This window comes from Petromyzon marinus (genome assembly GCF_048934315.1).
Source record: "Petromyzon marinus isolate PM22_M1 ecotype Great Lakes invasive population chromosome 75 unlocalized genomic scaffold, UKy_Petmar_22M1.pri1.0 chr75_unloc.2, whole genome shotgun sequence".
Lineage (NCBI taxonomy): Eukaryota > Metazoa > Chordata > Hyperoartia > Petromyzontiformes > Petromyzontidae > Petromyzon > Petromyzon marinus.
Window position 1 is genome coordinate 437,466 of NW_027422614.1, and position 17,362 is coordinate 454,827.

Below are 17,362 nucleotides of genomic sequence, written 5' to 3' on the forward strand. Positions count from 1 at the left end.
AGACTCAAGGTGTAGTAGAGACTCAGGGTGTAGTAGAGACTCAGGATGTAGTAGAGACTCAGGGTGTAGCAAAGACTCACGGTGGAGTAGAGACTCAGGGTGTAGTAAAGACTCAGGCTGTAGTAGAGACTTAGGGTGTAGTAGAGACTCAGGGTGTAGTAGAGACTCAGGGTGTAGCAGTGACTCAGGGTGTAGTAGAGACTCGGGGTGTAGTAGAGACTCAGGGTGTAGTAGAGACTCAGGCTGTAGTAGAGACTTAGGGTGTAGTAGAGACTCAGGGTGTAGTAGAGACACAGGGTGTAGTAGAGACTCAGGGTGTAGTAGAGACTCAGGCTGTAGTCGAGACTCAGGGTGTAGTAGAGACTCAGGGTGTAGTAGAGACTTAGGGTGTAGCAGAGACTCAGGGTGTAGTAGAGACTCAGGCTGTAGTCGAGACTCAGGGTGTAGTAGAGACTCAGGGTGTAGTAGCGACTCAGGGTGTAGTAGAGACTCAGGCTGTAGTAGAGACTCAGGGTGTAGTAGCGACTCAGGGTGTAGTAGAGACTCAGGGTGTAGCAGTGACTCAGGGTGTAGTAGAGACTCGGGGTGTAGTAGAGACTCAGGGTGTAGTAGAGACTCAGGCTGTAGTTGAGACTCAGGGTGTAGTAGAGACTCAGGGTGTAGTAGAGACTCAGGCTGTAGTAGACACTCAGGGTGTAGTAGAGACTCGGTGTGTAGTAGAGATTCAGGGTGTAGTAGAGACTCAGGGTGTAGTAGAGACTCAGGGTGTAGTAGAGACTCAGGCTGTAGTAGAGACTCAGGGTGTAGTAGAGACTTAGGGTGTAGTAGAGACTCAGGGTGTATTAGAGACTCAGGGTGTAGTAGAGACTCAGGGTGTAGTAGAGACTCAGGCTGTAGTCGAGACTCAGGGTGTAGTAGAGACTCAGGGTGTAGCAGAGACTTAGGGTGTAGCAGAGACTCAGGCTGTAGTAGAGACTCAGGGTGTAGTAGAGACTCAGGGTGTAGTAGAGACTCAGGATGTAGTAGAGACTCAGGGTGTAGCAAAGACTCACGGTGGAGTAGAGACTCATGGTGTAGTAGAGATTCAGGCTGTAGTAGAGACTCAGGGTGTAGTAGAGACTCAGGGTGTAGTAGAGACTCAGGCTGTAGTAGAGACTCAGGGTGTAGTAGCGACTCAGGGTGTAGCAGAGACTCAGGCTGTAGTAGAGACTCAGGGTGTAGAGAGACTCAGGGTGTAGTAGAGACTTAGGGTGTAGTAGAGACTCAGGGTGTAGTAGAGACTCAGGGTGCAGTAGCGACTTAGGGTGCAGCAGAGACTCAGGCTGTAGTAGAGACTCAGGGTGTAATAGAGACTCAGGGTGTAGTAGAGACTCAGGCTGTAGTCGAGACTCAGGGTGTAGTAGAGACTCAGGGTGTAGCAGAGACTTAGGGTGTAGCAGAGACTCAAGCTGTAGTAGAGACTCAGGGTGTAGTAGAGACTCAGGGTGTAGTAGAGACTCAGGATGTAGTAGAGACTCAGGGTGTAGCAAAGACTCACGGTGTAGTAGAGACTCAGGGTGTAGTAGAGACTCAGGGTGTAGTAGAGACTCAGGCTGTAGTAGAGACTCAGGGTGTAGTAGCGACTCAGGGTGTAGCAGAGACTCAGGCTGTAGTAGAGACTCAGGGTGTAGTAGAGACTCAGGGTGTAGTGGAGACTTAGGGTGTAGTTGAGACTCAAGGTGTAGTAGAGACTCAGGGTGTAGTAGCGACTTAGGGTGTAGCAGAGACTCAGGCTGTAGTAGAGACTCAGGGTGTAGTAGCGACTCAGGGTGTAGTAGAGACTCAGGGTGTAGCAGTGACTCAGGGTGTAGTAGAGACTCGGGGTGTAGTAGGGACTCAGGGTGTAGTAGAGACTCAGGCTGTAGTAGAGACTTAGGGTGTAGTAGAGACTCAGGGTGTAGTAGAGACTCAGGGTGTAGTAGAGACTCAGGGTGTAGTAGAGACTCAGGCTGTAGTCGAGACTCAGGGTGTAGTAGAGACTCAGGGTGTAGTAGAGACTCAGGGTGTAGTAGAGACTCAGGCTGTAGTAGAGACTCAGGGTGTAGTAGCGACTCAGGGTGTAGTAGAGACTCAGGGTGTAGCAGTGACTCAGGGTGTAGTAGAGACTCGGGGTGTAGTAGAGACTCAGGGTGTAGTAGAGACTCAGGCTGTAGTAGAGACTTAGGGTGTAGTAGAGACTCAGGGTGTAGTAGAGACTCAGGCTGTAGTAGAGACTCAGGGTGTAGTAGCGACTCAGGGTGTAGTAGAGACTCAGGGTGTAGCAGTGACTCAGGGTGTAGTAGAGACTCGGGGTGTAGTAGAGACTCAGGGTGTAGTAGAGACTCAGGCTGTAGTAGAGACTCAGGATGTAGTAGAGACTCAGGGTGTAGCAAAGACTCACGGTGGAGTAGAGACTCAGGGTGTAGTAGAGACTCAGGCTGTAGTAGAGACTCAGGGTGTAGTAGAGACTCAGGGTGTAGTAGAGACTCAGGGTGTAGTAGAGACTCAGGCTGTAGTAGAGACTCAGGGTGTAGTAGCGACTCAGGGTGTAGCAGAGACTCAGGCTGTAGTAGAGACTCAGGGTGTAGTAGAGACTCAGGGTGTAGTGGAGACTTAGGGTGTAGTTGAGACTCAAGGTGTAGTAGAGACTCAGGGTGTAGTAGCGACTTAGGGTGTAGCAGAGACTCAGGCTGTAGTAGAGACTCAGGGTGTAGTAGCGACTCAGGGTGTAGTAGAGACTCGGGGTGTAGTAGGGACTCAGGGTGTAGTAGAGACTCAGGCTGTAGTAGAGACTTAGGGTGTAGTAGAGACTCAGGGTGTAGTAGAGACTCAGGGTGTAGTAGAGACTCAGGGTGTAGTAGAGACTCAGGCTGTAGTCGAGACTCAGGGTGTAGTAGAGACTCAGGGTGTAGTAGAGACTCAGGGTGTAGTAGAGACTCAGGCTGTAGTAGAGACTCAGGGTGTAGTAGCGACTCAGGGTGTAGTAGAGACTCAGGGTGTAGCAGTGACTCAGGGTGTAGTAGAGACTCGGGGTGTAGTAGAGACTCAGGGTGTAGTAGAGACTCAGGCTGTAGTAGAGACTTAGGGTGTAGTAGAGACTCAGGGCGTAGTAGAGACTCAGGGTGTAGTAGAGACTCAGGGTGTAGTAGAGACTCAAGGTGTAGTAGAGACTCAGGGTGTAGTAGAGACTCAGGATGTAGTAGAGACTCAGGGTGTAGCAAAGACTCATGGTGGAGTAGAGACTCAGGGTGTAGTAAAGATTCAGGCTGTAGCAGAGACTCAGGGTGTAGCAGAGACTCAGGCTGTAGTACAGACTCAGGGTGTAGTAGAGACTCAGGGTGTAGTAGAGACTCAGGCTGTAGTAGAGACTCAGGGTGTAGTAGAGACTCAGGGTGTAGTAGAGACTCGGGGTGTAGTAGAGACTCAGGATGTAGTAGAGACTCAGGGTGTAGCAAAAGACTCACGGTGGAGTAGAGACTCAGGCTGTAGTAAAGACTCAGGCTGTAGTAGAGACTTAGGGTGTAGTAGAGACTCAGGGTGTAGTAGAGACTCAGGGTGTAGTAGAGACTCAGGGTGTAGTAGAGACTCAGGGTGTAGTAGCGACTCAGGGTGTAGTAGAGACTCAGGGTGTAGCAGTGACTCAGGGTGTAGTAGAGACTCGGGGTGTAGTAGGGACTCAGGCTGTAGTAGAGACTTAGGGTGTAGTAGAGACTCAGGGTGTAGTAGAGACTCAGGGTGTAGTAGAGACTCAGGGTGTAGGAGAGACTCAGGGTGTAGTAGAGACTCAGGGTGTAGTAGAGACTCAGGCTGTAGTCGAGACTCAGGGTGTAGTAGAGACTCAGGGTGTAGTAGCGACTCAGGGTGTAGTAGAGACTCAGGATGTAGTAGAGACTCAGGGTGTAGTAGCGACTCAGGGTGTAGTAGAGACTCAGGGTGTAGCAGTGACTCAGGGTGTAGTAGAGACTCGGGGTGTAGTAGAGACTCAGGGTGTAGTAGAGACTCAGGCTGTAGTAGAGACTTAGGGTGTAGTAGAGACTCAGGGTGTAGTAGAGACTCAGGGTGTAGTAGAGACTCAGGGTGTAGTAGAGACTCAAGGTGTAGTAGAGACTCAGGGTGTAGTAGAGACTCAGGATGTAGTAGAGACTCAGGGTGTAGCAAAGACTCACGGTGGAGTAGAGACTCAGGGTGTAGTAAAGACTCAGGCTGTAGTAGAGACTTAGGGTGTAGTAGAGACTCAGGGTGTAGTAGAGACTCAGGGTGTAGCAGTGACTCAGGGTGTAGTAGAGACTCGGGGTGTAGTAGAGACTCAGGGTGTAGTAGAGACTCAGGCTGTAGTAGAGACTTAGGGTGTAGTAGAGACTCAGGGTGTAGTAGAGACACAGGGTGTAGTAGAGACTCAGGGTGTAGTAGAGACTCAGGCTGTAGTCGAGACTCAGGGTGTAGTAGAGACTCAGGGTGTAGTAGAGACTTAGGGTGTAGCAGAGACTCAGGGTGTAGTAGAGACTCAGGGTGTAGTAGAGACTCAGGGTGTAGTAGAGACTCAGGCTGTAGTAGAGACTCAGGGTGTAGTAGAGACTTAGGGTGTAGTAGAGACTCAGGGTGTATTAGAGACTCAGGGTGTAGTAGAGACTCAGGGTGTAGTAGAGACTCAGGCTGTAGTCGAGACTCAGGGTGTAGTAGAGACTCAGGGTGTAGCAGAGACTTAGGGTGTAGCAGAGACTCAGGCTGTAGTAGAGACTCAGGGTGTAGTAGAGACTCAGGGTGTAGCAGAGACTCAGGCTGTAGTAGAGACTCAGGGTGTAGAGAGACTCAGGGTGTAGTAGAGACTTAGGGTGTAGTAGAGACTCAGGGTGTAGAAGAGACTCAGGGTGTAGTAGCGACTTAGGGTGCAGCAGAGACTCAGGCTGTAGTAGAGACTCAGGGTGTCATAGAGACTCAGGGTGTAGTAGAGACTCAGGCTGTAGTCGAGACTCAGGGTGTAGTAGAGACTCAGGGTGTAGCAGAGACTTAGGGTGTAGCAGAGACTCAAGCTGTAGTAGAGACTCAGGGTGTAGTAGAGACTCAGGGTGTAGTAGAGACTCAGGATGTAGTAGAGACTCAGGGTGTAGCAAAGACTCACGGTGGAGTAGAGACTCAGGGTGTAGTAGAGACTCAGGCTGTAGTAGAGACTCAGGGTGTAGTAGAGACTCAGGGTGTAGTAGAGACTCAGGGTGTAGTAGAGACTCAGGCTGTAGTAGAGACTCAGGGTGTAGTAGCGACTCAGGGTGTAGCAGAGACTCAGGCTGTAGTAGAGACTCAGGGTGTAGTAGAGACTCAGGGTGTAGTGGAGACTTAGGGTGTAGTAGAGACTCAGGGTGTAGTAGAGACTCAGGGTGTAGTAGCGACTTAGGGTGTAGCAGAGACTCAGGCTGTAGTAGAGACTCAGGGTGTAGTAGAGGCTCAGGGTGTAGTAGAGACTCAGGGTGTAGTAGAGACTCGGGGTGTAGTAGAGACTCGGGGTGTAGTAGAGACTCGGGGTGTAGTAGAGACTCAGGGTGTAGTAGAGACTCAGGGTTTAGTAGAGACTCAGGGTGTAGTAGAGACTCAGGCTGTAGTAGACACTCAGGGTGTAGTAGAGACTCGGGGTGTAGTAGAGATTCAGGCTGTAGTAGAGACTCAGGGTGTAGTAGAGACTCAGGCTGTAGTAGAGACTCGGGGTGTAGTAGGGACTCAGGGTGTAGTAGAGACTCAGGGTGTAGGAGAGACTCAGGGTGTAGTAGAGACTCAGGGTGTAGTAGAGACTCAGGCTGTAGTCGAGACTCAGGGTGTAGTAGAGACTCAGGGTGTAGTAGCGACTCAGGGTGTAGTAGAGACTCAGGCTGTAGTAGAGACTCAGCGTGTAGTAGCGACTCAGGGTGTAGTAGAGACTCAGGGTGTAGTAGCGACTCAGGGTGTAGTAGAGACTCAGGGTGTAGCAGTGACTCAGGGTGTAGTAGAGACTCGGGGTGTAGTAGGGACTCAGGCTGTAGTAGAGACTTAGGGTGTAGTAGAGACTCAGGGTGTAGTAGAGACTCAGGGTGTAGTAGAGACTCAGGGTGTAGGAGAGACTCAGGGTGTAGTAGAGACTCAGGGTGTAGTAGAGACTCAGGCTGTAGTCGAGACTCAGGGTGTAGTAGAGACTCAGGGTGTAGTAGCGACTCAGGGTGTAGTAGAGACTCAGGATGTAGTAGAGACTCAGGGTGTAGTAGCGACTCAGGGTGTAGTAGAGACTCAGGGTGTAGCAGTGACTCAGGGTGTAGTAGAGACTCGGGGTGTAGTAGAGACTCAGGGTGTAGTAGAGACTCAGGCTGTAGTAGAGACTTAGGGTGTAGTAGAGACTCAGGGTGTAGTAGAGACTCAGGGTGTAGTAGAGACTCAGGGTGTAGTAGAGACTCAAGGTGTAGTAGAGACTCAGGGTGTAGTAGAGACTCAGGATGTAGTAGAGACTCAGGGTGTAGCAAAGACTCACGGTGGAGTAGAGACTCAGGGTGTAGTAAAGACTCAGGCTGTAGTAGAGACTTAGGGTGTAGTAGAGACTCAGGGTGTAGTAGAGACTCAGGGTGTAGCAGTGACTCAGGGTGTAGTAGAGACTCGGGGTGTAGTAGAGACTCAGGGTGTAGTAGAGACTCAGGCTGTAGTAGAGACTTAGGGTGTAGTAGAGACTCAGGGTGTAGTAGAGACACAGGGTGTAGTAGAGACTCAGGGTGTAGTAGAGACTCAGGCTGTAGTCGAGACTCAGGGTGTAGTAGAGACTCAGGGTGTAGTAGAGACTTAGGGTGTAGCAGAGACTCAGGGTGTAGTAGAGACTCAGGGTGTAGTAGAGACTCAGGGTGTAGTAGAGACTCAGGCTGTAGTAGAGACTCAGGGTGTAGTAGAGACTTAGGGTGTAGTAGAGACTCAGGGTGTATTAGAGACTCAGGGTGTAGTAGAGACTCAGGGTGTAGTAGAGACTCAGGCTGTAGTCGAGACTCAGGGTGTAGTAGAGACTCAGGGTGTAGCAGAGACTTAGGGTGTAGCAGAGACTCAGGCTGTAGTAGAGACTCAGGGTGTAGTAGAGACTCAGGGTGTAGCAGAGACTCAGGCTGTAGTAGAGACTCAGGGTGTAGAGAGACTCAGGGTGTAGTAGAGACTTAGGGTGTAGTAGAGACTCAGGGTGTAGAAGAGACTCAGGGTGTAGTAGCGACTTAGGGTGCAGCAGAGACTCAGGCTGTAGTAGAGACTCAGGGTGTAATAGAGACTCAGGGTGTAGTAGAGACTCAGGCTGTAGTCGAGACTCAGGGTGTAGTAGAGACTCAGGGTGTAGCAGAGACTTAGGGTGTAGCAGAGACTCAAGCTGTAGTAGAGACTCAGGGTGTAGTAGAGACTCAGGGTGTAGTAGAGACTCAGGATGTAGTAGAGACTCAGGGTGTAGCAAAGACTCACGGTGGAGTAGAGACTCAGGGTGTAGTAGAGACTCAGGCTGTAGTAGAGACTCAGGGTGTAGTAGAGACTCAGGGTGTAGTAGAGACTCAGGGTGTAGTAGAGACTCAGGCTGTAGTAGAGACTCAGGGTGTAGTAGCGACTCAGGGTGTAGCAGAGACTCAGGCTGTAGTAGAGACTCAGGGTGTAGTAGAGACTCAGGGTGTAGTGGAGACTTAGGGTGTAGTAGAGACTCAGGGTGTAGTAGAGACTCAGGGTGTAGTAGCGACTTAGGGTGTAGCAGAGACTCAGGCTGTAGTAGAGACTCAGGGTGTAGTAGAGGCTCAGGGTGTAGTAGAGACTCAGGGTGTAGTAGAGACTCGGGGTGTAGTAGAGACTCGGGGTGTAGTAGAGACTCGGGGTGTAGTAGAGACTCAGGGTGTAGTAGAGACTCAGGGTTTAGTAGAGACTCAGGGTGTAGTAGAGACTCAGGCTGTAGTAGACACTCAGGGTGTAGTAGAGACTCGGGGTGTAGTAGAGATTCAGGGTGTAGTAGAGACTCAGGGTGTAGTAGAGACTCAGGCTGTAGTAGAGACTCGGGGTGTAGTAGGGACTCAGGGTGTAGTAGAGACTCAGGGTGTAGGAGAGACTCAGGGTGTAGTAGAGACTCAGGGTGTAGTAGAGACTCAGGCTGTAGTCGAGACTCAGGGTGTAGTAGAGACTCAGGGTGTAGTAGCGACTCAGGGTGTAGTAGAGACTCAGGCTGTAGTAGAGACTCAGCGTGTAGTAGCGACTCAGGGTGTAGTAGAGACTCAGGGTGTAGCAGTGACTCAGGGTGTAGTAGAGACTCGGGGTGTAGTAGAGACTCAGGGTGTAGTAGAGACTCAGGCTGTAGTAGAGACTTAGGGTGTAGTAGAGACTCAGGGTGTAGTAGAGACTCAGGGTGTAGTAGAGACTCAGGGTGTAGTAGAGACTCAGGGTGTAGTAGAGACTCAGGATGTAGTAGAGACTCAGGGTGTAGCAAAGACTCACGGTGGAGTAGAGACTCAGGGTGTAGTAAAGACTCAGGCTGTAGTAGAGACTTAGGGTGTAGTAGAGACTCAGGGTGTAGTAGAGACTCAGGGTGTAGCAGTGACTCAGGGTGTAGTAGAGACTCGGGGTGTAGTAGAGACTCAGGGTGTAGTAGAGACTCAGGCTGTAGTAGAGACTTAGGGTGTAGTAGAGACTCAGGGTGTAGTAGAGACACAGGGTGTAGTAGAGACTCAGGGTGTAGTAGAGACTCAGGCTGTAGTCGAGACTCAGGGTGTAGTAGAGACTCAGGGTGTAGTAGAGACTTAGGGTGTAGCAGAGACTCAGGGTGTAGTAGAGACTCAGGGTGTAGTAGAGACTCAGGGTGTAGTAGAGACTCAGGCTGTAGTAGAGACTCAGGGTGTAGTAGAGACTTAGGGTGTAGTAGAGACTCAGGGTGTATTAGAGACTCAGGGTGTAGTAGAGACTCAGGGTGTAGTAGAGACTCAGGCTGTAGTCGAGACTCAGGGTGTAGTAGAGCCTCAGGGTGTAGCAGAGACTTAGGGTGTAGCAGAGACTCAGGCTGTAGTAGAGACTCAGGGTGTAGTAGAGACTCAGGGTGTAGTAGAGACTCAGGATGTAGTAGAGACTCAGGGTGTAGCAAAGACTCACGGTGGAGTAGAGACTCAGGGTGTAGTAGAGACTCAGGCTGTAGTAGAGACTCAGGGTGTAGTAGAGACTCAGGGTGTAGTAGAGACTCAGGCTGTAGTAGAGACTCAGGGTGTAGTAGCGACTCAGGGTGTAGCAGAGACTCATGCTGTAGTAGAGACTCAGGGTGTAGAGAGACTCAGGGTGTAGTAGAGACTTAGGGTGTAGTAGAGACTCAGGGTGTAGTAGAGACTCAGGGTGTAGTAGCGACTTAGGGTGCAGCAGAGACTCAGGCTGTAGTAGAGACTCAGGGTGTAATAGAGACTCAGGGTGTAGTAGAGACTCAGGCTGTAGTCGAGACTCAGGGTGTAGTAGAGACTCAGGGTGTAGCAGAGACTTAGGGTGTAGCAGAGACTCAAGCTGTAGTAGAGACTCAGGGTGTAGTAGAGACTCAGGGTGTAGTAGAGACTCAGGGTGTAGCAAAGACTCACGGTGGAGTAGAGACTCAGGGTGTAGTAGAGACTCAGGCTGTAGTAGAGACTCAGGGTGTAGTAGAGACTCAGGGTGTAGTAGAGACTCAGGCTGTAGTAGAGACTCAGGGTGTAGTAGCGACTCAGGGTGTAGCAGAGACTCAGGCTGTAGTAGAGACTCAGGGTGTAGTAGAGACTCAGGGTGTAGTTGAGACTTAGGGTGTAGTAGAGACTCAGGGTGTAGTAGAGACTCAGGGTGTAGTAGCGACTTAGGGTGTAGCAGAGACTCAGGCTGTAGTAGAGACTCAGGGTGTAGTAGAGGCTCAGGGTGTAGTAGAGACTCAGGGTGTAGTAGAGACTCGGGGTGTAGTAGAAACTCGGGGTGTAGTAGAGACTCGGGGTGTAGTAGAGACTCGGGGTGTAGTAGAGACTCAGGGTGTAGTAGAGACTCAGGCTGTAGTAGACACTCAGGGTGTAGTAGAGACTCGGGGTGTAGTAGAGATTCAGGGTGTAGTAGAGACTCAGGGTGTAGTAGAGACTCAGGGTGTAGAGACTCAGGCTGTAGTAGAGACTCGGGGTGTAGTAGAGACTCGGGGTGTAGTAGAGACTCAGGCTGTAGTAGAGACTCAGGCTGTAGTAGAGACTCAGGGTGTAGTAGAGACTCAGGGTGTAGTAGAGACTTAGGGTGTAGTAGAGACTCAGGCTGTAGTAGAGACTCAGGCTGTAGTAGAGACTCAGGGTGTAGCAGAGACTCGTGGTGTAGTAGAGACTCAGGGTGTAGTAGAGACTCAGGGTGTAGTAGAGACTCAGGGTGTAGCAGACACTCAGGGTGTAGTATATACTCAGGGTGTAGCAGAGACTCAGGGTGTAGCAGAGACTCAGGGTGTAGTAGAGACTCAGGGTGTAGCAGAGACTCAGGGTGTAGTATATACTCAGGATGTAGCAGAGACTCAGGGTGTAGCAGAGACTCAGGGTGTAGCAGAGACTCAGGCTGTAGTAGAGACTCAGGGTGTAGCAGAGACTCAGGGTCTAGTAGAGACTCAGGGTGTAGTAGAGACTCAGGGTGTAGCAGAGACTCAGGGTGTAGTAGAGACTCAGGGTGTAGTAGAGACTCAGGGTGTAGCAGAGACTCAGGGTGTAGCAGAGACTCAGGGTGTAGCAGAGACTCAGGGTGTAGTAGAGACTCAGGGTGTAGCAGAGACTCGGGTGTAGTAGAGACTCAGGGTGTAGTAGAGACTCAGGGTGTAGCAGAGACTCAGGGTGTAGTATATACTCAGGATGTAGCAGAGACTCAGGGTGTAGCAGAGACTCAGGGTGTAGCAGAGACTCAGGGTCTAGTAGAGACTCAGGGTGTAGTAGAGACTCAGGGTGTAGCAGAGACTCAGGGTGTAGTAGAGACTCAGGGTGTAGTAGAGACTCAGGGTGTAGTAGAGACTCAGGGTGTAGCAGAGACTCAGGGTGTAGCAGAGACTCAGGGTGTAGCAGAGACTCAGGTGTAGTAGAGACTCAGGCTGTAGTAGAGACTCAGGGTGTAGCAGAGACTCAGGGTCTAGTAGAGACTCAGGGTGTAGTAGATACTCGGGGTGTAGTAGAGACTCAGGGTGTAGTAGAGACTCAGGCTGTAGTAGAGACTCAGGGTGTAGTAGAGACTCAGGGTGTAGCAGAGACTCAGGGTGTAGTAGAGACTCAGGCTGTAGTAGAGACTCAGGGTGTAGTAGAGACTCAGGGTGTAGCAGAGACGTAGGGTGTAGTAGAGACTCAGGCTCTTGTAGAGACTCAGGGTGTAGTAGAGACTCAGGCTGTAGTAGAGACTCAGGGTGTAGTAGAGACTCAGGGTGCAGTAGAGACTCAGGCTGTAGTAGAGACTCGGGGTGTAGTAGAGACTCAGGGTGTAGTAGAGACACAGGGTGTAGTAAAGACTCAGGGTGTAGTAGAGACACAGGGTGTAGTAGAGACTCAGGGTGTAGCAGAGACTCATGGTGTAGTAGAGACTCAGGGTGTAGTAGAGACACAGGGTGTAGTAGAGACTCAGGGTGTAGTAGAGACTCAGGGTGTAGTAGAGACTCAGGGTGTAGTAGAGACTCAGGCTCTAGTAGAGACTCAGGGTGTAGTAGAGACTCAGGCTGTAGTAGACACTCAGGGTGTAGTAGAGACTCGGGGTGTAGTAGAGACTCGGGTTGTAGTAGAGACGCAGGGTGTAGTAGAGACTCAGGCTGTAGTAGAGACTCAGGCTGTAGTAGAGACTCGGGGTGTAGTAGAGACTCAGGCTGTAGTAGAGACTCAGGCTGTAGTAGAGACTCGGTGTAGTAGAGACTCAGGGTGTAGTAGAGACTTAGGGTGTAGTAGAGACTCAGGCTGTAGTAGAGACTCAGGCTGTAGTAGAGACTCAGGGTGTAGCAGAGACTCGTGGTGTAGTAGAGACTCAGGGTGTAGTAGAGACTCAGGGTGTAGCAGAGACTCAGGGTGTAGCAGAGACTCAGGGTGTAGTAGAGACTCAGGGTGTAGCAGAGACTCAGGCTGTAGTAGAGACTCAGGGTGTAGCAGAGACTCAGGGTGTAGTAGAGACTCAGGGCGAAGTAGAGACTCAGGGTGTAGCAGAGACTCAGGGTGTAGTATATACTCAGGATGTAGTAGAGACTCAGGCTGTAGTAGAGACTCAGGGTGTAGCAGAGACTCAGGGTGTAGTAGAGACTCAGGGTGTAGCAGAGACTCAGGCTGTAGTAGAGACTCAGGGTGTAGTAGAGACTCAGGCTGTAGTAGAGACTCAGGCAGTAGTAGAGACTCAGGGTGTAGTAGAGACTCAGGGTGTAGTAGAGACTCAGGCTGTAGTAGAGACTCAGGGTGTAGCAGAGACTCAGCGTGTAGTAGAGACTCAGGCTGTAGTAGAGACTCAGGGTGTAGTAGAGACTCAGGGTGTAGTTCAACCTCATTTGCTGATTCCCCCCTCCTCCCCCACCTCCCCCCCCACCTCTCCTCCACCTCCCCCACCTCCCCCTACCCCCCGCCCTCCCTCCCCTCCTCCTCCACCTCCCCCCCTCCTCCACCTCCCCCCCTCCTCCCCCTCCCCTCCCCCCTCCCCCCCGTTGCCAGGGCGACGCTGGTGCATGAGATGAGTCCCAGCTACGGGTGGAGCAACTTCACGGCCCTGGCCCTGGGCGTCTGGGCCGTGGCCAATCCCGAGTCCGTCGACGCCATCACCATGGTAACCGGGGCGGTGTCGCCGTGGCGACCGGGGCGGTGTCGCCGTGGCGACCGGGGCGGTGTCGCCGTGGCGACCGGCACGGTGTAGTAATGATGGTAATGATATGATGAATGTGATGATGATGATTGTGATGATTGTAATGATGGTAATTATATAATGAATGTGATGATGATTGTGATGATCGTGATGATTGTAATGATGGTAATTATATAATGAATGTGATGATGATGATTGTGATGACGATTGTGATGATGATTGTGATGATGGTAATGATATAATGAATGTGATGATGATTGTGATTATTGTGATGATGATTGTGATGATGATTGTGATGATATAATGAATGTGATGATGATTTGTGATGATTGTGATGATGGTAATGATATAATGAATGTTAAGATGATTGTGATGATGGTAATGATATAATGAATGTGATGATGATGATGATTGTGATGATTGTGATGACAGTAATGATATAATGAATGTGATGATGATTGTGATGATCGTGATGATTGTAATGATGGTAATTATATAATGAATGTGATGATGATGATTGTGATGACGATTGTGATGATGATTGTGATGATGGTAATGATATAATGAATGTGATGATGATTGTGATTATTGTGATGATGATTGTGATGATGATTGTGATGATATAATGAATGTGATGATGATTTGTGATGATTGTGATGATGGTAATGATATAATGAATGTTATGATGATTGTGATGATGGTAATGATATAATGAATGTGATGATGATGATTGTGATGATCGTGATGATGGTAATGATATAATGAATGTGATGATGATGATGGTAATGATATAATGAATGTGATGATGATGATTGTGATGATCGTGATGATTGTAATGATGGTAATTATATAATGAATGTGATGATGATTGTGATGATAATTGTGATGATGGTAATGATATAATGAATGTGATGATTGTGATGATCGTGATGATTGTGATGGTGGTGATGATATAATGAATGTGATGATTGTGATGATTGTGATGATGTTAAGGATATAATGAATGTGATGACTTGACGATTGTAATGATGATTGTGATGGTAATGATATAATGAATGTGATGATGATGATTGTGATGATTATGGTGATGGTAATGATATAATGAATGTGATGATGATTGTGATGATTGTGATGATGGTAATGATATAATGAATGTGATGATGAGTGTGATGATTGTGATGATGGTAACGATGTAATGAATGTGATGATGATTTTGATGATGATTGTGATGATGGTAATGATATAATGAATGTGATGATGATTGTGGTGATGGTAATGATATAATGAATGTGATGATGATTGTGATGATGATTGTGATGATGGTAATGATATAATGATATAATGAATGTGATGATGATGATTGTGATGATGGTAATGATATAATGAATGTGATGATGATTGTGATGATTGTGATGATGGTAATGATATAATGAATGTGATGATGATGATTGTGATGATGATTGTGATCATGGTAATGATATGATGAATGTGATGATGATTGTGATGATCGTGATGATTGTAATGATGGTAATGATATAATTAATGTGATGATGATTGTGATGATTGTGATGATGATTGTGATGTTAATGATATGATGAATGTGATGATGATTGTGATGATTGTGATGATGGTAATGATATAATGAATGTAATGATGATTGTGATGATTGTGATGATGATTGTGATGTTAATGATATGATGAATGTGATGATGATTGTGATGATTGTGATGATGGTAATGATATAATGAATGTGATGATGATTGTGATGATGATTGTGATGATGTTAATGATATAATGAATATGATGATGATATTTGCGATGATGGTAATGATATAATGAATGTGATGATGATTGTGATGATTGTGATGGTAATGATATAATGAATGTGATGATGATTGTGATGATGATTGTGATGATGGTAATGATATAATGAAATATGATGATGATATTTGGGATGATGGTAATGATATAATGAATGTGATAATAATTGTGATGATGGTAATGATATAATGAATGTGATGATTGTGATGATGATTGTGATGATGGTAATGATATAATGAATGTGATGATGATTGTGATGATCGTGATGATTGTGATGATGGTAATTATATAATGAATGTGATGATGCTTGTGATGATGATTGTGATGATGATTGTGATGATGGTAATGATATAATGAATGTGATGATGATTGTGATGATGGCAATGATATAATGAATGTGATGATGATTGTGACGATGGTAATGATGATTGTGATGATGGTAATGATATAATTAATGTGATGATGATTGTGATGATCGTGATGATTGTGATGATTGTAATGATATAATGAATGTGATGATGGTGATTATGATGATGATTGTGATGATGGTAATGATATAATGAATGTGATGATGATTGTGACGATGGTAATGATATAATGAATGTGATGATGATTGCGATGATGATTGTGACGATGGTAATGATGATTGTGATGATGGTAATGATATAATTAATGTGATGATGATTGTGATGATCGTGATGATTGTGATGATGGTAATGATATAATGAATGTGATGATTATGATTGTGATGATGATTGCGATGATGGTAATGATATAATGAATGTGGATGATGATGATTGTGATGATGGTAATGATATAATGAATGTGATGATGATTGCGATGATGATTGTGATGATGGTAATGATATAATAAATGTGATGATGAGTGTGATGAGTGTGATGATTGTGATGATGGTAACGATGTAATGAATGTGATGATGATTTTGATGATGATTGTGATGATGGTAATGATATAATGAATGTGATGATGATTGTGGTGATGGTAATGATATAATGAATGTGATGATGATTGTGATGATGGTAATGATATAATGATATAATGAATGTGATGATGATGATTGTGATGATGGTAATGATATAATGAATGTGATGATGATTGTGATGATTGTGATGATGGTAATGATATAATGAATGTGATGATGATTGTGATGATGATTGTGATCATGGTAATGATATAATGAATGTGATGATGATTGTGATGATCGTGATGATTGTAATGATGGTAATGATATAATTAATGTGATGATGATTGTGATGATTGTGATGATGATTGTGATGTTAATGATATGATGAATGTGATGATGATTGTGATGTTAATGATATGATGAATGTGATGATGATTGTGATGATGGTAATGATATAATGAATGTAATGATGATTGTGATTATTGTGATGATGGTAATGATATAATGAATGTGATGATGATTGTGATGATGATTGTGATGATGGTAATGATATAATGAATATGATGATGATATATGCGATGATGGTAATGATATAATGAATGTGATGATGATTGTGATGATTGTGATGGTAATGATATAATGAATGTGATGATGATTGTGATGATGATTGTGATGATGGTAATGATATAATGAAATATGATGATGATATTTGGGATGATGGTAATGATATAATGAATGTGATAATAATTGTGATGATGGTAATGATATAATGAATGTGATGATTGTGATGATGATTGTGATGATGGTAATGATATAATGAATGTGATGATGATTGTGATGATCGTGATGATTGTGATGATGGTAATTATATAATGAATGTGATGATGCTTGTGATGATGATTGTGATGATGATTGTGATGATGGTAATGATATAATGAATGTGATGATGATTGTGATGATGGTAATGATATAATGAATGTGATGATGATTGTGACGATGGTAATGATGATTGTGATGATGGTAATGATATAATTAATGTGATGATGATTGTGATGATCGTGATGATTGTGATGATGGTAATGATATAATGAATGTGATGATTATGATTGTGATGATGATTGCGATGATGGTAATGATATAATGAATGTGGATGATGATGATGATTGTGACGATGGTAATGATACAATGAATGTGATGATGATTGCGATGATGATTGTGATGGTGGTAATGATATAATGAGAACGTCATCACGACGACGGCGATGATTGTGATGACGACGATTGTTACGACGATGACGACGATGATGACGACGATGACGACTGCCTTCCCAGTTCCTCGCCGGGCTTGTCCTCTCCATGGCCTCCGACCCGGTGTCACTAGGCCTCACCTACCACGTCTACTCGCAAGCGCCCGCGGTGCGATTCAGCTGCGGGGTCGCCATCCTGTCGCTCATTGTCAAGGTGCTGGACGCTACCACACCAGCCTCACTCGTTTGAGGCCGAGTCTACCTAGGGGAGGGACGGGGGGAGGTTCCAGGGCATCGTCACCGGTCGCGTGAGTTAATGTGATGTGGGGGAGCGGCGGTGTAGCTACGAACTTTCGGGTCACCCCTAGTACTACCCCGGCTGACTACCCCGGTGACAGGGTACCAGGTACCCCTAGTACTACCAGCTGACTACCCCATGTGACAGGGTACCAGGTACCCCTACTACCCCGGCTGACTCCCTGGGGGACCGGGGTACCAGGTACCCCTAGTACTACCAGCTGACTACCCCATGTGACAGGGTACCAGGTACCCCTACTACCCCGGCTGACTCC

General features: G+C 46.9%; 1 protein-coding gene across 1 annotated transcript in view; it reads left to right on the top strand.

The window, feature by feature from the left end:
• LOC116937403 (type-1 angiotensin II receptor-associated protein) overlaps positions 1-17,362 on the top strand; it is a 52,658-nt gene that overhangs the window by 28,077 nt on the left and 7,219 nt on the right. Inside the window, exons 3-4 of the mRNA XM_076058461.1 lie at positions 12,651-12,762; positions 16,876-17,004. Of these exons, the coding sequence (XP_075914576.1) occupies positions 12,651-12,762; positions 16,876-17,004 (241 nt within the window). The remainder of the gene's footprint in view (positions 1-12,650; positions 12,763-16,875; positions 17,005-17,362) is intronic.